The sequence below is a fragment of the Antechinus flavipes genome, chromosome 5 (genome assembly GCF_016432865.1).
Source record: "Antechinus flavipes isolate AdamAnt ecotype Samford, QLD, Australia chromosome 5, AdamAnt_v2, whole genome shotgun sequence".
NCBI classification, from domain to species: domain Eukaryota; kingdom Metazoa; phylum Chordata; class Mammalia; order Dasyuromorphia; family Dasyuridae; genus Antechinus; species Antechinus flavipes.
Genome location: NC_067402.1, coordinates 32288340 through 32309416, shown reverse-complemented (window position 1 = coordinate 32309416; position 21077 = coordinate 32288340). Strand labels below are relative to the sequence as shown.

Below are 21077 nucleotides of genomic sequence, written 5' to 3'. Positions count from 1 at the left end.
CAATAGATATTTATTAAGCATCAATTGTGTGAAAAGCATTATTAGCAGACACTGGAGAAACAAATCCAAAGAATTAACGATCCCTTTAATCTCCCTAGAGCTCAATTCCCTTAGTTGGAAAATAAACACACTAAAACCTGAATTCCTGATGTCATTGGATGGTTGAGGTTAAAATGAGATATTGTGTGTCAATCAATTTGCAATTTTAAAATGTTACTTAAATACCAGCTTTTATTGTCTTCATCATCATTGTAGTCAAAGGTTGTTGTTCCCATAAGAGAGGCAGCATGGCACTGTAGCTAAAGAGCCAATTAGAGAAATCTGAGTTCAAATCCCCTCTCTGATGGAGATGACTCTTATGACCATAGATAAGTCACTTAATCACAGATCATAGTAGCACCCAAGTTACAAATGAATTGCTTATCTTCAACATTTAAAGGATTTTTCAACACTAGGAGGTCCTACATGACCCTTGGACTTCTGGTAGACATGATGCTTCTTTCATTGCACTGCTTTCCTTCTCAGAAAGCCTGAGAACATAATGGAAAAGATTGTCCATCATGAATACTACATTCCAGATGCTGAATGGTAACATCAAAGATTCTTGGACTTTTTCTAGAACAATGGGAGATGACCCTCAGTCCCAGAGAGAGATACACTCCATGTGGGTGTGAAATGGTGCTATGTTCCTAATGTTGCCATTAGATTAGTCCCAGAACTTTCTGAAACTAGTGAGAGACTTCCCAGAATAGGCTGCTATTGATAATTAATAATTCTCCTATTTGAGACCCTTTAAACAATCTTTTTAAGAACCATTTTAAAAATTTTACTCAAATCAGCTCACCCATCCTGAGGTTACTTATTTATTGATCAAAGAGGATCTGGGTCCCAATTCCTCAATCTGTACTATTAGGTGACCTTGAAAAAAGTGCCTTCTCTATCAGCATCATTTCTTATCTATAAAATGAGAGGGTTGAGCACAAAGATCTTTAAAATTTCTTTGTCTCCAAACCTGTGATTCTAGATCCTTTTGATGTTTTTCAATGATTTTACCTGCATCATCCCCATTTAGACAGAATTAAATTAATTAGGATATTTACTGTTTGGTCTATACACTGATCCCCCAAGCTGTTGCAAAATTATTCCAGTATGTTCTTATGCATAAAAGCCTTATTATTTTTATGTCAAAATCATTTCTCTTTTTCCTGCTCCAAAGCAAAAGAAAATGAGAAAAATAATAATAGAGGGAAATTTTGTAAACAACTTCTCCTATACTGATCTATATGTTCATGATATATCTGTCTTATCTGAGAAGGGATACTCCTTGAGGGCAGGGGCCAGATGTTTATTATGTGAAGCTTCCAGCACACTATGGGTACATAAGTCATTAAAATAATCGTGTTGGTCTTAACCATATTTACCATGGATATATGCTCTGAAATTAAAAGGAAAAAATATTTTACATAGGGTATTAAGATAAGAAAAAAACCACTGCTTGTATGCTTGTAGCTTAGAAAGTTGGCAGCTGCAAGATAAATGTCATTCATTCTTTTGGATCCGATTTCCTTACATTTTGATTAAGGATTGCTTGTTGACTAATCAATTGTCATTTGGCTTCCGTGATTCTTTATATGCTAGAAATCTCAATGTGCTTTAAACCTAGCAAAACCATAAAAGTTGAAAGTTAGAAGTGAATTTAGAAATCACTAGCCCAAGCCATACATAGAATACCACCCCTCCGTCCAAACATGAGAAAAGAGAGGGGTTACAAGAAAACTTTCATGCATACTCCATTTGACTTCCTTGCATTTTTTTTTTTTTACTAAATGCTTATTGAATGATTGCTGGTTGTTTGGGTTACTAATCCAAACCTTTTTTTTTTTTTCAAAAGGGAACCTCACTATACCATAACAAGTAAATGTTCAGCCTCTGCTCCAAGAAATCTAATCTTTTCCAAAGATTTACAAATATATTCTATTCCACTTTGGGATTGCTGAAAACATGATGAGGATAGGGAAGACTGAGAAGGTTCTGAGACCCCAGTGGTAAAATGTGAATAGCAGTGATTCATATGTTGTGGGAATCATGGGTTTTGAAAATCATATTCAAATCTTAAGAATGGGTCACATTTTTTTTTAGGATTGTAGAACTTAAATTTGAAAAGAAACTTAAAAATAATCTGTCCAACCACCATATTTTTATAGAGGAGGAAACCACATACACACACACACACATTTATTATACTTGTTCTGTTACAAGTAACATGGTACCTCTTTGATTTTTTCCCTTGAATTCCCTAGTATCCCTAAAACCCCAAAGTATTACAATTATAGTAGCTAATATCCATATTCAATCTTATTCACACATGCAGCAGTACTTTCAATGGACCAACCCATCTCTGTGTGAACACATATCAAGAGAGATAAAGTCTTACATTTGTGTACAAAGGTGTTCCAAAAATCTTGGAGTGGGTCTAAACTATTGGAAATTTAGAACCACACTAAGACTTGTGGAACATCCTGAATAATATGGGAGGTATGAATAGAAATCAATAGTTCTGAAAAGAATCAAGGGTTCAAATGACAACCGCCAAAAAAACAAATACCACTTCAGACACAGTAAGAGGGGATGTAGCTTCTGGAAGCTGGGTGGTGATGGTGCTACTATACTCCAACTTTATTAGAAAGCACTGTGAGTGTTGTATTCAGTTCTGGGTTTTATAGCTTAAGAATTATGTTGATCAACTAAAGATTGTCTAGAGGAGGGCAACCGGAAAGATAAATGCCTTAAGCTCATGACATATGAGAAGATGGAGATAATAGCAATATCAAGACAGAGACATAGAGACATCAAGAGACAGAAAAAGGCAGAGACAGATAGGAGGGGTAGAATACTAAGTTTACAATCAAGAAGATGATTTAAATCACCTCTGCTAATTGTAATTAATTGTGAGATCCTAGGAAGTCCTGAACTTCTCTGTTCTTCAGACTACCTGGAAGACCACTTATTTATTAAGACCACTTATCTACTAAGAACACTTACTTATTAAGAATATTTATCTTCTAAGACCATTTATCTATGACTAAGTCATAGAGAATTTATGCTCTTTGGTTAAAAAAAAAAAAAAAGTCCCACTTCCTAGCTGTGTGACCCTGAGCAAGTCTCTTAACCCTGATTACCTCAGGAAAAAAAAATCCCCATGCAAGAATTCTTCATGATGATAAAAATCACATACCCTTCACATAGCTACATGTGTGTTTGTATATATGTGCCTACACATAAATTTATTCTGGAGGTTAAATGCCTATAGAATTGTGCTACATAATTAATCAAATGCTTGGCCCAAGTGCCTCCTCTTTAGTAACAGATTTAAAAGAGTTCTGGAATGAAGTTGATCTCTTGGGCTTTTCATCCCTGTTCTAGGTGTCCCTTGTTCACTTGCTGAAGACGGTGCGATTATTGCGACTTCTTCGACTGCTGCAGAAGCTGGACCGTTACTCCCAACACAGCACAATTGTCCTGACTCTGCTGATGTCCATGTTTGCCTTGCTCGCACACTGGATGGCGTGCATCTGGTACGTCATTGGAAAAATGGAGAGGGAAGAGAACAGCCTTCTGTCTTGGGAAGTTGGTAAGGGTCTATGCTCACCGTGTCTTATGTTGTTCTGTTTTATTTTTGAGTTTCAAACTCGGGTAGCCTGAGCCTCTCGGCAGATTACAGAGGAGGGAGAAAATGTCCACCAACTTATTCCATTCTGAATTTTCACTTTGGTCTGTAAGATGTCATTTCTCCTGAAATAAATCTGTGGAACATCTCATCATCTTACCAAAAAATAAAGAAAATCCCTTTGAGTCAAGATGACAATTTGAAATTAATAGCATCTCTATAGAAGTATTAAAATGCTTACTTGTGGCACCAATTTGGCAGGCCCTGAAGCAACTCTAGCAACCATATCTTATCTAGGAAATAGGCCTCTTGTCAATCTTTCTGAAGATTTCAGTCAGAGAGAAGTGACAAAAGGATTTGCAAAGCAGCTGAAGCAAAGGGTTATTGTTTTTCTTTTGTATTTTAAAGGATGGGAGATACAAAGAAATGAAAGCCTTATTCATTTTGGAGCTTTGAGAATTAATGGAGTTATGATGTATTTGGATATTTCCTCTTGTAATTCCTAAAAGTTTCATGCTTAATGCATAAATGTATAAAGCATATCTTTTAAGGGTTAGCAGGTACTGTAGCAAAACAAAGCTTAGAGGCATGTTTTGCTCATTGTACAACTATGGATTTACGTAATCATGTCTGGGATAGTGGAAAGAGAAAATGGGGGAACAATAGTCATTTATTAAGTATCTGCTATGTGACAGGTATGGTCCCAAGTGCTTTAAAAATATTTCACTTGATGTTCAACTACACTGTAAGGTAAGTGTTAATATTCTGCCTAAGAAACTGAACTATTTAGAGATTAAGTTGTCTAGGATCACACAGCTAGTAAGGCATTTGACTTGTTAGTCAAATAGTTCATATATCATTGTACCCATTGAAAAGATGAGGCAATAACTATAAAAACAAGTCATCTTTATGTGGTGCTTTCTGATTTACAAAACCTTCCCTCACAACAACCCAGCAAAAAGTGTAAGCTAAGATATTCATACCCACTTTGCAAATGAAAAACTGAATTTGAGTCTTTTACTTGACTATGGTCAAATAGGCAAGAAATAAGAGTCCAAAGGGTTAAGCTTTTGGTCCAAAGTCACAGAGCTAGGCACCTTATTACTGGAAGTCCAAGATTTCTAAAATACCATGCTCTCCAAACAAAATTCCAGTGGGAAATAAAAAGAATGCTCATCATGGAGAAAAATTAATGGAATATTAAAATGCTGGTATTTTTTTTCTTTTTTTGTTTAATAGCATTTTATTTTTCAAATACACACAAATACAATTTTCAACATTAATTTTTTTTTCAAAATCTTGCAATACAAATGTTTCTCCCATTTCTCTTTCCCACTCCCCCAAGATGGCAAGCAATCTGCTATAGGTTAAAGATGTATAATTCTTCTAAACAGATTTCTGTATTCATCATGATTCACAAGAAAAATCAGACCAAAGGGGAAAAAATACAAGAAAGAAAAAAAAACAAGCAAACAAACAACAAAATACTATGAAATATTGAAAATACTATGCTTTGATCCACATTCAGTCTCCAGAGTTCTTTGTATGCAGATGGCTCTTTCTATCCCAACTCTATTGAAATTGCTGTGAATCACTTCATTGTTGAATTGAGCCAAATCTGTCACAGTTGATCATCACATAATCTTGTTACTGTGTACAGTATTCTCTTCAATCTGCTTACTTTACTTAGCATCATTTCATGTAAGTCTTTCTAGACTTTTCTGAAAGCAGCCCGCTCATCATTTCCTATAGAACAATAATATCCCATTACATCCATATACAGTATGAATGGCTATTCAGCCATTCCCACAATTGATGGGCATCTAACTCAGTTTCCAGTTCCTTACTACCTGAAAAAGGGCTGCTACAAATATTTTTACAGATGGAGGTCCTTTTTCCTTTTTTATGATCTCTTTGGGATACAGATCCAGTAGAGACACTGCTGGATCAAAGGGATGCACAGTTGGATAACCCTTTGGGCATAATTCCAAATTGCTCTTCAGAATGGTTGGATCAGTTCACAACTGTACCAAAAATGTATTAGTGTCCCAGTTTTCCCATACCCCCTCCAACATTTATCATTATCTTTTCCTCTCATTTTAGTCAATCGTAGAAGTGATATCTCAGAGTTGTCTTAATTTGAATTTCTCTAATCAAGAGTAATTTTTTAAAATGCTGGTATTTTTAAAAAGGGAATTCATTTCTCTGTTGAAGATTCTTCATGTGTCTTTCCCAACCCCCTATTGTCAAAAAGCAATCTCACAGTTCCAAAGAGAACTTAGACATCTGCAGAGATGCCAAAAATATGGGGGAACAAGTAAGGTTCTTAGTTAAAAATGTTCCTCAATATATCCCATGTATTGGGAGCAGAATTTGTTTAGACTAGTTCTTATGTTTGCACTGAGAAAAGCAATGATTGTACCTTAGAAAAGACAGAAGCAACCTTAAGATCATTATTTAAGATCTATGGAATATTCAAGAAAAACTAGCACATCTGGTGTGAGGATTTGCTGAGCCTATTTCAGGTTACTCCTTCACCTCTGGCTTCCATCTTACCTAATTCTCAGCAAATAGTGTCAAGTAGCTATAGTACATCAAACAAAACTAGTGCAGACAAGACTAGAAGGGAAGCAATAAACCAGGAAAACATTTTATATTCAAAGATTCCGATAAAGGCCTCATTTCTAAAATATATAGAAAATTGACTCAACCTTATAAGAATTCAAGACATTCTCCAACTGATAAATGGTCAAAGGATATGAACAGACAATTTTAAGATGAAGAAATTGAAACTATTTTAATCTTATGAAAAGGTGCTCCAGATCATTATTGATCAGAGAAATGCAAATTAAGACAACTCTGAGATATCACCTCATACCTTTCAGATTGGCTAGAGTGACAAGGAAAGATAATGATGAATCTTGGAGGGGATGTGGGGAAATGGGACACTGATGCATTGTTGGTGGAGTTGTGAACAAATCCAACCATTTTAGAGAGTAGTTTGGAACTATGCTTAAAAAGCTATCAAACTGTGCATTTCCTTTGATCCAGCAGTTTTTCTACTGGGCTTATATCCCAAAGAGATCTTAAAGGAGGGAAGGGATCCACATGTGCAAAAATGTTTTGGGCAGCCCTTTTTGTAGTGGCAAGAAACTGGAAACTGAGTGGATGCCCATCAATTGGAGAATGGCTGAATAAGTTATGGTATATGAATGTTGTGGAATACTATTGTTCTGTAAGAAATGACCAGCAGGATGAATACAGAGAGGACTGGCGAGACTTACAGGAACTGAGGTTAAGTGAAATGAGCAGAACCAGGAGATTATTATAGAAAGCAACAAGAAGACTATACCAGCTTCAATTCTGATGGACATGGCTCTCTTCAACAATGAAAGGATTCAAACAAGTTCCAATTTTTCACTGATAAAGGGACCCATCCACACTCAGGGAGAGAACTATGGGAACTGAGTGTGGAACACAACATAGCATTCTCACTCTCTCTATTGTTTGCCTTTTGTTTTCTTTCCCAGTTTATTTTCCTTCTTGATGCATTTTTTTGTTGTGCAGCAAGATAACTGTATAAATATGTATACATGTATTGTATTTAACATATATTTTAACATATTTAACATGTATGGGACTGCCAGCCAACTAGGGAGGGGATGGGGAGGAGGGGAAAATTTGGAACAGAAGGTTTTGCAATGGTCAGTGCTGAAAAATTACCCATGCATATGCATATTTATAAATTAAAAGCTTTAAATAAATAAATGGATGAATGAATAAAATTGGGGAAAAAAGAAGCTATAATGCATGTAGCAGTAGCTATACCCAAGTACAGCTATCTTGGTAGATAGGCTAAACAAGGTTGAGGCTTACCAATAGGCTTCAAACTCAACCAATTAGAAGGGTGTCTACCCAAGCATTTGAATACTTTCCTTGGCAGAATGAGCAGATGAAAACAATTTATTCTAACTACCTTGAAGGAGGCTGAAGCAGGTGTTATAGAGTGCTTAGAACTTGGTCCAACAGGAAACATACAAGGTCATCCACTGCATCCCTAGCTATCAATAGTCATTCTGACTTTTTCTTTTCCCTGGAGTTTGATGAGTGGAATTATGATTCATTTAAATCCAATTCAAGCTAAAGTCAAATCATTGCTTATAATGCCATCATTCTTCTTTGAAACAAAGGACAAAAACAATAGTTCGAGAATAAATGGGAAACTAATTGGTAGCAATTTTAGTATGAATTCTGTTAATTGCCAAAGTCATATTTGAGCTACAAAAAGAAATGTACATGCTCAGATAATTTATATATTGGGGAAATCCTATGTTTAGGACCTTACCTCCTCATTTCCCTCAAAAAAAAAAATCACTCGCTTTGAGTCTGGTTGATACTTCTTTGGGTAACCTTGAGAATGTAAAATTACTCTTGACCACAGTTTCCTCTTCTGCAAAATGAAGGGATTGGATTCAATTCCACTTAGCTATAAACCCTTTTATTTATGGACCAGAATTCTCAGAAATACTGGGGGAAATGTTTAGAGGACAGTGGGACCTCAGGGAGAAAACAGCAAGATTATGGAGTTTTTTAAAAAATATCATGTTAAAATTAGGAGAATATATATAGTCTCTATCTCTGATTTCATCATTGTAAGAAATGCCAATACTCCTTCCATCAAAGTAAATAAGAAAATTTAAAGGCCTGATGATGACTTGATCAGTGTCACATAAATAGTATGTGTTGGGGGAGCCTTTGAATCTAATTTTCCTTCTATTCTCTACAACAACAGTTTTCAAAATGTGAACCAATGACTCGGGGGGGGGGGGGTGTCCAGACTTTTTTTAGTGGGGTCCACGCTATTTTCCTAACAACACCAAGTCTTTAAATTTCTTGTATAATAAATATTGAGAGCTATAACCCACATAAACAAAAGCTCTGAAGTGGGGGGGTCTTCAAAAATCATTAAGGGTATAAAGAAATCCTGAGACTAAAAAGGTTGATAACTAGTATACTTGGGTTGTATCTGTGTCTCCCTCTCTCCCTCTCTCTCTCCCCCTCCCTCTCTCCCTCTCCCTCTTCCCCTCCCCCTCTTCCCCTCCCTCTGTCCCCCTCTCTCTCTCCCTTTCCCTTTCTCCCCTCCCTCTGTCCCCCTCCCTCTCTCCCCTTCCCTTTCTCCCCTTCCCTGTCTTCCTCCCCCTCTTCCCCTCCCTCTGTCCCCCTCCCTCTCTCTCCCTTCTTCCCCTTCTTCCCCTTCTTCCCCTCCCTCCCTTCTTCCCCTTCTTCCCCACCCTCTCTCCTCCTCCCTCTCTCTACCTCCCTCTCTCTCTTTCTCTCTCTCTCCCTCCCTCCCCCTTCCCCTCTCTCTCTCTCTCTCTCTCTCTTTCTCTCTCTCCTTCTCTTTCCTTCACTCTCTATCAATAAAATTGGTTAAAATATGATAACACATACTTCAGTGCATTTTTGTATTGGTTCAAAGCATCTTTCTAATCAATTCAACAAGCATTTAACAAATACTTGCTGTACAAAAAGTGCTGTCTTATATTAAAATGACAAAGTGAGTGTGATCCTGCCTTCATGGAGCATCCATTCTATTATGGGAGCATTCATACTTTTGATGTATGCAAGTAAATCAGTGCATTATATCTCAAGATAAAATATGTTAATTAGTGGGGGATGTTTCATGGAGGAAGCAGTGCTTTGAAAGAAGTTGGGGAATCTAGAGCCTGAAATATTATTTCTTGCCACCTCCTAAAATCATGTTCTTATTTCCTTTTTTGTTATAAACTTAACCATCATTATCAATATAGACATTTCTCTATACAAAGAAAAAAAAGAATTTTATATAAAATTCTACACGTCTGTCATACACAATTCATTTTTCAAATTCATTTTAATATAGTGGGCATTTATGTAGGGTTTTAAAGCATATGAAGACCTTTATATTTGCTATCTCATCTGATCCTTACAACAGCCCTGGGAAGAAAACGATCATTATTAAGTATCGACTATGTGTCAGTCATTACATTAAGTGCTTCACAGATATTTATTTCATTTGATCCTCACAACCCTGAGACATAGGTGCAAATTATGCTCATTTTACAGATTAGAAAACTGAGGCAAACCAAGGACAAATAATTTTCCCAGAGTCACACAGCTAGTTCTTGTCTGTGACCAGTTTGGACTGAAAGCCTTCCTGATTCCAGGATCTTTATTGTATCCGTTGTGCCACCTAGCCACCTATATTGAATATCTTAAGTCTATTAACATGAACTCTCTATTTGTATCTTTATGGGGATTCCTATTGCTTTCTTCAGTGTATTTTGAAGGTTTTCTGAGAGGGGGTGGGGAGAGTTGACGTTATCAGCCATCTTTTTGACATCTTATTGGATTACTGCACAAATCAGGGTTCTGGGGTCCTTCAAAACTGTTTTTCTTTACATTATTATCACATAAAATTATCACCCACTTTCTCCTCACTAATGTCACGATGATGTGGCTTCAGGAAACACACCAGGACTGTGCTCATTGTTTTTAATGTGTATTAAAATACTGACTTGTGGTCACCTGTTTTCTTTTAGACCTGACCTAATTTCTTTCAGGCCCCAAGACCATAAACCCATATTAATTTGTCTGACTGGTCTAGCCTGATAGACTCCTGAAGAAAGACAAATTATTCCTCTTAGGCCAAATTTATTTATGTGGAAAAAGATTATCTTCCGTTTCTACCATCCCTCTCTTGACACAAAGATGCATTCTTGCCAAGATTTCTTTATAAAAAATATCTTGAAAATAGGGTATTTATTCTGAATATATTTACATTTTCAGGCAGTTAGCTGGAAGACTATGTGGAGCTTTGGGCCTAGACTCAGTTTGAGTTCAATTATAAATTCAGACACTTACTAGCTGTGTGATTTGGACAAGTCACTTGTTTACCTCAGTTTCTTCATCTGAAAAAGGGATAATAATAGCATCTACTTTCCAGGATCAAATGAGATAATATATATAATTTAGCACTGTGTCTGACACATAGTGGGTGAGCTATAAATGCAATTCCTTTTCCATTTCCTTTCTTCCCATTTGTTGCTAACTCCATTAAAATGTACATAGGATTTGATTTATTCTTTGTATTTGTTGTATACCTGGGGCGTGCCAACCTACTTGCACATAGTAGTGCTTGACAAATGTTGGTTCATTGATTGATTTCTCCTTTAAATAAAAAAGATATCATCTCACCTTCCTAACTCACCCTGTCATCGTTCAGCTGAATGAACTGGAAATTGGGGGGTGGGGGCTGTCATACCCATGATAAGAGACTCTAACTTTTGCCAAGTAGCCCCTATAATGGCTTCAAGTCCCGATTCTGTCCCTAACGTAGCATCTTTGGGAAATCTCTTCACCTCTCTTAATTTCTGTTTTCTCCTTCTGTAAAACGAGTAGGTGAGATTATAGGACATCTTCCAGTTCTGACATTGTTTGACTTTATGCAAGAATTAGCCAAATCCTTTCCATCTTTGTATTTCTTCTGCCCCCCCCCAATCACTGGGTTCTATCTTCTGCTAAAGGACCCCAGGAAAGTAGCTTGAGGGATGGAGAAGATTGGGGGGGTAAAGGGAGAAGTACAAGCATTTTTCAAAGCATGGAATAGAACTGGAGGCATTTTTTCAATTAGATTAAATTTTGCTACAATTTCCCTTAGTAACTTTTATTTATTCCCCCATATACATCTCAAGTCAATCAGGGGATATAGGAATGTGATGAAAAAAAATCAATTTCATGTACACATCTCTTAATTCCCAATTATATACAAGGGCCTAAGAGAAATTTTATAGATCTAGTCCAGGAATTCTTCAACATTTATTTATAATGAGCCTCTTTGATAGTCTGGGGAAGCCCGTAGACTCTTAAAGTCATATAATAAAATACTGAGAATTACAAAGATAATCAATTATTTTGAATAAAATTGCTTTTTTTAAAGGTTCCTAGATCCCAGGTTAAGAATTCCTGCTCTAGTTCATCTTTCACATTTAATAGGAGAAATAACTGAAGCCCAGAGATAGGAAGTTTGGTTTGTCAACTCTGCCACATAGAGAGAAACAGCCATTCTGACTTTCCCTGTCTCTAAAAGCACCTGCATCAGATTATAGTTTTTAAAAATTTGTTCAGCTGGGATATGGGCACAAATTAAATAATTATGAGATTCCCTGCTTAATTTCATAATGGGGCAGCTGAGAGTCTGTGCTAATTTAGTTTTTCTATGTCATTTTCCCATTAAATTTCAATTTTAAATTTTCATTCAATTACCATCCATCCTCCTCCCCTCCCCAAAGCAACAAAAGAACGGTTTGAAAGCTTGCTGTATGAATGTTTAGTAGGCTAAAGAAGGAGAATACATATATATTTTGTATCTGAAAAAATAGGATATCTACTTGCTTTCTCTCTTCATCTAAAGTCAATATATACATCTTTATGTGAAAGCTAAGAATTTTGGGTTGAAAGGGGAAATCTATATGATGCTGGTTTTGAGCAACCAGAATAACATTTATTATAGATTCCATGAAATAATTATTTTTGATGGGATATGGTTAGACTAGGTGTTTTATCAGAACAAATTTCAATTCAGATTCCACTATTTATTACACAAATTTAAGAATTACTTAAAATATATCTCCTCATCAGAAGTCTTTCCTATTGAAAGTTATTGCTTTTCCCCTCCTCAAATGATTTCATATATTTGGTCATATATTTGTGACCCCATTTTGCTTTTCTTAGCAAAGATAGTAGAGTGGCTTGCTATTTTCCTCTCCAGGTCATTTTAAAAATGAGGAAACTAAGGTAAACAGGATGAAGTGAATTGTTTGGGATAACATAGCTAGTGAGCATTGGAAGAAAGATTGTAAGGGAAGGTGTGTCTTCCTGACTCCAAGGCCAGCACTCTATCCATTGCACCACCTGCTGATACTGTACATTTGCACTAAGATATGATAAGTTGAATAAGTTGGGAGATCCCCTTCTGAATTTCAGATTTTGTGATTCTGTGATTTTATCCTGCCAAATGTCAAGTAAAGGTGGTGAAGGTACCATCAAATGAGTGTCTCTGAAGGTTCTCTCATCTGGATCTTTGCAAGAAGCATATGGAAGAATAGAAACATAGATTAGACTTGGGGTATCCTGGTCTGATCATTTCAACAAGCTCTTGCAATTTCTCACAAGGAGATAATATAACAAGTTCCATAATTTAATGTGAAATAGTTTTATTTGGGGGGTTCTGCTTGTTTGGTTTTTAAATTTCTTTTTTATAGGCTCAATCTATAGATCATTTTTCCATTGGAAGACATTGCAAAGGAAAAACCAACAAAAAAGAAATCTAATTGAAGCTCTTAAAAAAAAAAAACTTGTATTATATTCCAACAGTCTTCATCAAGGCAAGCCTATACTTAATTTGACTTGAAAATAGCCCAGGGACATTGGATCTCAATTCTCTCTAGGGCTATAATGTACAGTTTGGGGTTGCAGAACCAAGTTTCCCAAATTTTTCTTTCCTTCTCCAGACCCATAGACTAATTAGGACATTTGGGACAGCAAATGAGGCAAGGTTGGCAATGATAAAAAACGAGAGGGATAGAATAGTTAAATAGAGAATGAACCCAGAATTCTTCATTAATAATTCACAGGGTCACAGATTGAGAGCTGAAAGGAACTTGAATCCATCTAATCCAGTTCCCCCTTTTACAAATGAAGAAACTGAGGTCCAGGTAGATGGAGCAACTCACCTAGAGTCATACAAGTAGGAAGTTATAGTTAAGTTGCAGATGGTGAAATGGAAGGGGAGGAAGGGTGAAAGTTAGAAGCTGGCAGTGTGATAGGCAGACACAGCCTTGGGGGAGTGTCAAACAGGATATCGTCTGCATGATTCGTAATGTAATATTGCATCATGGTACAGAGCAATAGCTAAGAACTCTCCCATGGGGCTAAATTCAGCTGGGGGGACCAGGTTGGGGTCTCTGGGTGGGGATGGAGAGGTTAGTATGTTCCAGATACATTATCCCCCCTTTATCGTTGGTGTTCCTCAAGGTCCTATACTAAGTCCCCTTAGCTTATCTCACCAAATTTTCTTATCAACTTATATTGGTTAATTACCATCCTTATGCATGTCTCTATCAATCTGTCTGTCTATCTAATCCACCTATAGGTATGCACATATAAAACCATTTACATATGTGTATGTACACACACTTACATATAGACACAGGATATAGACATATATCCAGCTGTAATGACCGCGTATTTAAAGTCAGCCGGAGTCAGGAATTCAGGTTAAGGGGAAAATCTTCAATATTTATTGAAGCGAAGAGGTGAATAAAGATTGCTATAGCAAATATAGGTAAGAAAGATTGCGATAGCAAATATAGGCAGTTGCGACAGGAAGCCAGCTAAGAGAGAGCGACGCGAGCCGAGGCAACCATGGAGGCAACTGTGTCGGCAACTGTGGCAATGGCCGTCCCAAAGGTCTCTCCTCCCCCTCCTTCTCCACTCCCCTGCCTCCACCCACCAAAATCGTCATTTCCTATACAACACATCAGGACTTGCACAAAGAGTGGGTGGGGGCCATTCTCTCTCCAAGCTTATCTATTAATAGAGTATGGTCCAATTACTATTTAGCCTCATGTGCTTGGGACCTCAGTGCATCAACTCAAGCCTCAGCCCATTACATCCAGCTTCAATTTCTTCCCTGAACTTAAGGCTTGCATTACTGATTGTCTGGATTCCCAGAGACATCTCAAACTTTCCATGTCTAAAACTGAGCTCATCCCCCTTCTTTTCAAGCTTCTTCTTTTTAATAGTATTTTCCCCAATTATATGTAAAGGCAATTTTAAATATTATTTTTTAAAAAAAACTTTGAGTTACAAATTTTCCTCCTCCCTTAAAATAAGAAACATTTTGATATAGATTATATACGTGGAATCATAATAAAATATATTTATATCAGTCATGTTGCAAAATAAGAAATAGACCAGAAAAAACTCATGGTTTCATAAAAGAATATAACAGAGCTGGGTTTGACGCAGGTCTTCTGAAACCAGATCCAGGGTTTTTCCTACTATATCATGTTGGTTCATAGTATAAAAATCCCACAACAGAGGCCTCATTCTCCATAAATAAAGGTAAATGCCAATACACTAAATAATTCTTCTTGGGACTGGCCTAGTGGCACAAGATCCCAGGGAGACATATTATGCATTCAAAAATGTGATCACAAAAAGACTCAGTGGTCACACTGAGGAAAGAGTTCTACATGAAAGTAGTAGAAAGAAATTCAGGTAGTTCCTTGTCCTGGATCACCCACAAGGAAGTATCGGAGACAGAATTGGAAATCAGTTCTTGACTCCAAGTTCAATGTTCTATCCCCTGAACCATCAAAGTTCCTCTATAATTAAATTGCAGGTATATATAAAACAAAAGTAGTGACTGAGTCTGGAGTATCTACCATGAAATACTAGACCTACAATTCAAAAAATTTGTATAGAGTCATGATTTCCTTGGTTTGACTTTTCTTCCTATTAATACAAATGGTAACCCTTCTTTTCTAAATTTTGTCATAGAACTACTCATGGTTTTGAAGGTCATTTTCTTATTCTTTTAATGTCCTAAAGAAGCCAATATAAACTTCAGGATCAAATATAAAAATCTTTTGCTTGGTGTTTGAAGCCCCTTATAACCCAGGCCCCTTCTACCTTTCCAAGCTTCTTACACCTTCCTTCAGTGAACCTGTCCTGCCTGACGGTCCTCTCACAATACACACTCTCCAGACTTTCTACATTTCCACCAACCATTTCCCATGCCTAGAATTCTCTCCCTCTTCTTCTCCATGATTGGTTTTCCTGGCTTCCTCCAAGTCTTAATTAAAATATTACCTTTTCTGATTACCCCCTTAATGCTAATATTATTTCAATTTAATCCTGTCTAGATCTTGTTTGTACAGTACTCCCTACTGGACTCTGAGTTCCTTGAAGGCAAGGAAGTTATTTTTACCTGGCTTTGATTCCCCAGTGCCCAACTGGCACATAGTAGGTGCTTAACAAATGTTTGTTGATTACATGACTTGTCTTGTTTCCTTTGGGGGGTGAGAGCTGCATAAGATAAAATGCTGTTGATTAAGGCAGTCAATGAGGCTTGAAGGGGATCCCTTTCTCTACTTCCAGATTACAGTGAACATACACAAAAGACTAGTCAGGATTCCTTTGGAACACAAAAATTCATGAGTTTCAGACAGCAGTGAGAATCTAAGTTCAGGGGCAGAGATTGTCATGGGATCTTAGTATTGTTGGCTTAGACCTAAAAGGAAACTTAGAGCTTATGTAGTTCAAGGCCCATTTTATAGATGAGGAAAATGGGATTCAGGGAGGTAATGACCTGCCCAAGTAAGCATGATGATAATCCAAACCAAGATTTTCTAAATCCAGAGTTAGCATTGCATCCACTACACCAGCCTAATTAGAATTTTAGTACCAAATTAGGAAACGATATGAGTACTTTTGGTAAATTGATTATGTCTTATATACATATTAAAAAGTGTTTATGACTTCCTGTTTAAAGTAAAATCCTAGTTTCTCAGCATGGAATTGAAGATTCTCCATCACTTCAAATGACCTCTGCAACTTTATTGCATGCTGTTCTCATCCACATTCTCAACAATCAAGTCAAACTGGAAATTAGTTGTCCAAATTCAACTTAGCACCTTACAACTCTGACTTGTCCATCTTACAATTCTGTAAACTGGCAAAGAGTATCCATTTCCCCATCCCCCATATCTAGAAATAAAGAACTCTTATTTCTAATTTTTTTAGAAAACCTTATCATTCCTCAAGCCTATTTTCTCTTTTTCTACTCTCCCAAACATGAAAATGTTCCCTAACTCCTCAAATTTTCCTGGAATATTTTGGCAAGATTTCTCCTTGGCTTTGTTCCTCAACTATTAAGTCTTCAAGTAAAGCTGGAGTGGTGTTTTATTAGGTATGTTCTAGAGAGTGTTTTGACTGCTTTTTGGAAATATTGAAGAGGGGCATTTCAGGTAGATCCAAAATAGACTCAATAATCTCTGAAGGCCCTTTCAACTCTGAGATCCTCATATCCTACAAGCATTTCTTTCGGAAGTCTGACCATTGGCAGGTCATGTCCCATCCCTGGACTTCAGTTCTTGTTCTCTGTAAAATCAGAAGGTTGGGCTACATTTTAAGAGTCCCTCCTAATATAAATACTTTGATTATGTGTATAAGTCATAGCCCCTTCCCTTCACGTGTTTGAAGAAATCTTTATTCATTTATGCCTGAATTATGACAAAGAGACTTTGGAACAGACAGGATAAAAACAGTGAAATGATCACTGATCTCTGTAAAATATTTTCAGTAAATTAATGAAATGACTTTGTGAATAAATAAATTATTTTGACATACTTGCTTATCATTAAAAACAAACACAAATAAATAGTTTCTCTGCTTTGTCTTCCTCCCTTTATCCTTTAAAATGATTCATCAAGAGACCGAGGAGAATGGAGATTCAGAAGGCAAAGGGCTAAAAGGGGGAAGGGGCCATCCTGAGCCAACCAGGCTATAGCTTCTGTGGATACTGCTTTATTTTTATATCTGTACTGTCACTAGGAAGCCATGCATCTTGGCTGTTGGTTTTTCCAGAACTGAGTGATAGCATTTCTATAGTATCTTAAGATTTGCAAAGTGTTTTACAAATGTTTTCTCATTTGATCCTCATAATAACCCTGAGAGGTAGATGAATTTAATGTCTCCAGTTTACAGATAAGGAAACTGAGTCAGACATAAAATAAATGACTTGCTCATGATCATATAGCTAGTAAATAACTGAACCTAGATTTGAATTCAGGCTTTCCTGACTCTAGGTCCATTCATTGAGTCACCTTGCTAACTTGTGTAGAGGGAGTCAGCATACTGAATTTTTCTCTTGCTCAAACCTCACCAAAAAAAACCACTCCCAAATACAGTAAAAACCAATTTTCTAACAATGTGTGTCTATACATCTAGGAGATGACAAACATTCCTTGATCTTGTCCCGCAGGTTGGTGCTTGTTGTTAATCATTTGTTACATCAGTGTTACTTTTGTCCTAATAAGTTCAGATTATTTTTATCATAAAGTCATTTGAAAGACAAATCCAGATCCCAATTTATTAATTAAATTATTTTGTGACTCCCAAGGAAGTCATGGAATGTTTCTGGGCTTCTAGGTTAGAAAAATAAGATCTCTTAAGATCTCTAGGAGATCTCTAAGCATAATGTAAGTTCTTTGGAAACAGGGACCATTTCTTACTGTCTGAATTCCCAGAATCTATTACAATACTCATATTATATAAGTCCATTGAAAGTAATTGAATCTAAGATCCTTCCCTTCTTGAGAATTCAATGTCATTTTCTCACTGAAAGCTTCCATGCCTGGGGTGTAAATCTAAGAAGCTAAATTACACTCATCTTCAGGAGAAGATACCTTAAGATTACATAGATATCATTTATCAATATCAGAATCACAGCATCAGAGTACAAAGGGATGTCCAAAGCCAGGTAGCCCAACCTATGCCGGAACAAAAATGGCCTGTATGATATACTCGAGACATAGTCAATTAGTCTTTCTGAAGACTTCTATTAAAGGGAAAGCCATTATATTCTGAGGCATTTTAAAATCCATGCATCCATGGCATTTTAAAATAAGTCCAATTGCTAGGAAGCTTTTCTTTCTATTGAGTCTACAGCTACCGCTGTAACTTTGATCCACGGCTAAAAGTAAACCCAGTATATGAAAATGTACTATTATTCAGTCAGTCAATGTCAACAAGCGTTTTTATTAAGTGCTTACCAAGGGTCAGCAGCATGCTAAGGGACAAGAATACAATTGTGAGCTAAAATATGGATCCTGCTCTCAAAGACCTTCTATTGTGATGGGAGAAGAAAATACATAAAAAGAAGCTTGAAGGGGCAGTGAGAGGAAATAATAGGAAGAAGGGAAGTTAGGACTATAATCTAGAGAGAAATGAGACATGACTGGCCTGGATCCCTCTTTAAATAGAAGTTCTGGGAAGACTCATTCAATTGGACATAGAGGTTACAGGTCCAGATATTCTGAAATGGATGAAGGATGCAAAGGAGTATTCCTAGTACAAGTTGGAATCATGGACCTGCACGGAGGGACCTCAGAGATTATCAAGTCCAATTTCTTCATTGTGTTAATTAGTAAATTCAGGCCCAGAGAGATGAAATGACATCTGAAATTTTGAATTATAAAATCATCAAGATCCTTTTGGCAATTTTATCCCCTTACACACACACACACACACACACACAGCCCTCTACCATTTGCAATGCTAGGACCCAGGATTGGAGGCAATACGGCATAGGAAAAAGCACTAGTTATGGAGTCAAAGGAACTGGGTTCAAATGTAAACTCTCTTAATTATTGCTTGTTTGACCTTGGACAAGTCAGTTAGATTCTCTGTTCTTCAGTTTCCTAGCCAGTAAAGTGAAAAGATTGAATCAGATAATTTCAAATTCTCTTTTGGCTTAAAATCTCAGTGCATTTGGTACCATCTTTCAGTTTTCAAACATTCCCTCTTCAAGTTCCTCCATTGTTGGAATGCTAGCATGCTCAGTTTAGGGTATGACTCCATTTTAATCTCTTCCTTGCTCACTATTTAGGTTGGTGGTATTTCAAGGACACACCTTCAATTTTATCGTGTAAGTCATTGAGAAAACAAAGTTAAAGAACAGACAATTTCACTTTATAGGCAAGTTTTCAAAAATGAATTTATTACCTCAAGCTGCTGTACATCCATACTTATTAATTAGAAATAGCCATTTTCTGATACTAAAATGTACCAGGAAATTGCTTATAATTTCCTGTTGTAAGAAGCTATTTTGGAACAGAACAATTTGCCTCCCTTCTAGACCTGGGCCATTAGGATCAAGCCTCCAGGCCCCTAACAAACTCAGTTTGAAAGTCATTCCATATTGCCCAAATAAATGGTAATCTCTTCAAATCCTTGCATCAAAGGGCTCTGCATAGTTGAAGTGGGCTAAAGTTAGTTGCAACTTTATTAAACATTCTTTATTGGTGAAGGAAAGGCTTTGCACATCTATATTACTCTAAGGCAGTGGTTCTCAAACTTTTGTTTTCAGTATCTTTATCCTATTACAAATTATTGAGGATCTCTCCAAAGAGTTTTTGTTTATCTGGATTATGTTTATAGACATTTACTATATTGGAAATAAAAACTATTTTTGAATTTATAGACCCTCTAAAGGGTTTCAGAGATCCCTAGGATTCTCTAGACCATACTTTGAGAACCACTGTTCTAAGGGTTACTAAGCACACTACAAATAGTCTCTCATTTTATCATCAAACTAAATTTGGGAGGCAAGTGTGACTATTACTTCCATTTTACAGATGAGGTAGTTGAAGTGACTTGCCCAAGATCACAGAGACTTTTGAGGCTGACTTTCAGAACGTCACTTCCAGGCCAGTGCCGTATTCACCCTGTCACCTAGCTACAAGAGAACATAAATTGTTCACCTGTACCTTATTCAGGATAAAGAGAGAAATGTTTTGGATATTCACTTTGTCTCTTTAGACAATCTTGGGAATCATGCTCTTCCCATTAATATTAGCTTGTACGAGCTGAGTATTTTATAAATGTTCATGAATTGCTCCCCTCATAGCAACCTGAGAAATTGCTATTATTATAATTCTTATATAAAGATGAGGAAATTGAGAAGTGGTGAGTTCCTAGGCTAAAACATCTATTCCCTTTTCTCCAGAAAATGGATGTAGATGAGAATTAACTTACGTATAGTGTGATCAGCATATGAAAATAAAGCATGATTTGGAAGAGAATCTTTGTTTCAAGCAGCCACATCCTGGTCTCCCACCCACCAAAAATAGACGATGGGAAATGAGTTAGAAATTCTGGGAAACTAGAGGTGAGATAAGTTCAGAACATCAAAGATATTCATGGAAAGAAGTGGAATTGAGAGTTTAAGAACACTGGCTCTGAAATTAGGAAGTTACTGTGGTAGTCATTTTTCAATCATAATTAGACTCTTCCTGATCCCATTTGGAGTTTTCTTGGCAAAGATACAAATAGCCATTCCTTTCTCCAGCTCATTTGACAGATGAGTAAACAGAGACAAGACCAAACAAGATAAGTGCCTGAGGCCAGATTTGAACTCACATGGAAGAGTCTTCTCCTGAGTCCAGACCACTCTATCCTGCCCAAAGTCAGGAAGACATAGATTGAAATCTAGCTTCAAATATTACTTGTTGTAACTGGGCAAATTACTTAACCTTTCTGTTTCAGTTTCCTCCTTTGTAAAATGGAGATAATAATAGCATCT

At 36.7% G+C, this 21077-nt stretch overlaps 1 protein-coding gene across 1 annotated transcript in view; it reads left to right on the top strand.

The window, feature by feature from the left end:
- Window positions 1–21077, top strand: part of KCNH8 (potassium voltage-gated channel subfamily H member 8) — a 291316-nt gene that overhangs the window by 149615 nt on the left and 120624 nt on the right. The window contains exon 7 of the mRNA XM_051962339.1: window positions 3424–3631. Within this exon, the coding sequence (XP_051818299.1) occupies window positions 3424–3631 (208 nt within the window). The remainder of the gene's footprint in view (window positions 1–3423; window positions 3632–21077) is intronic.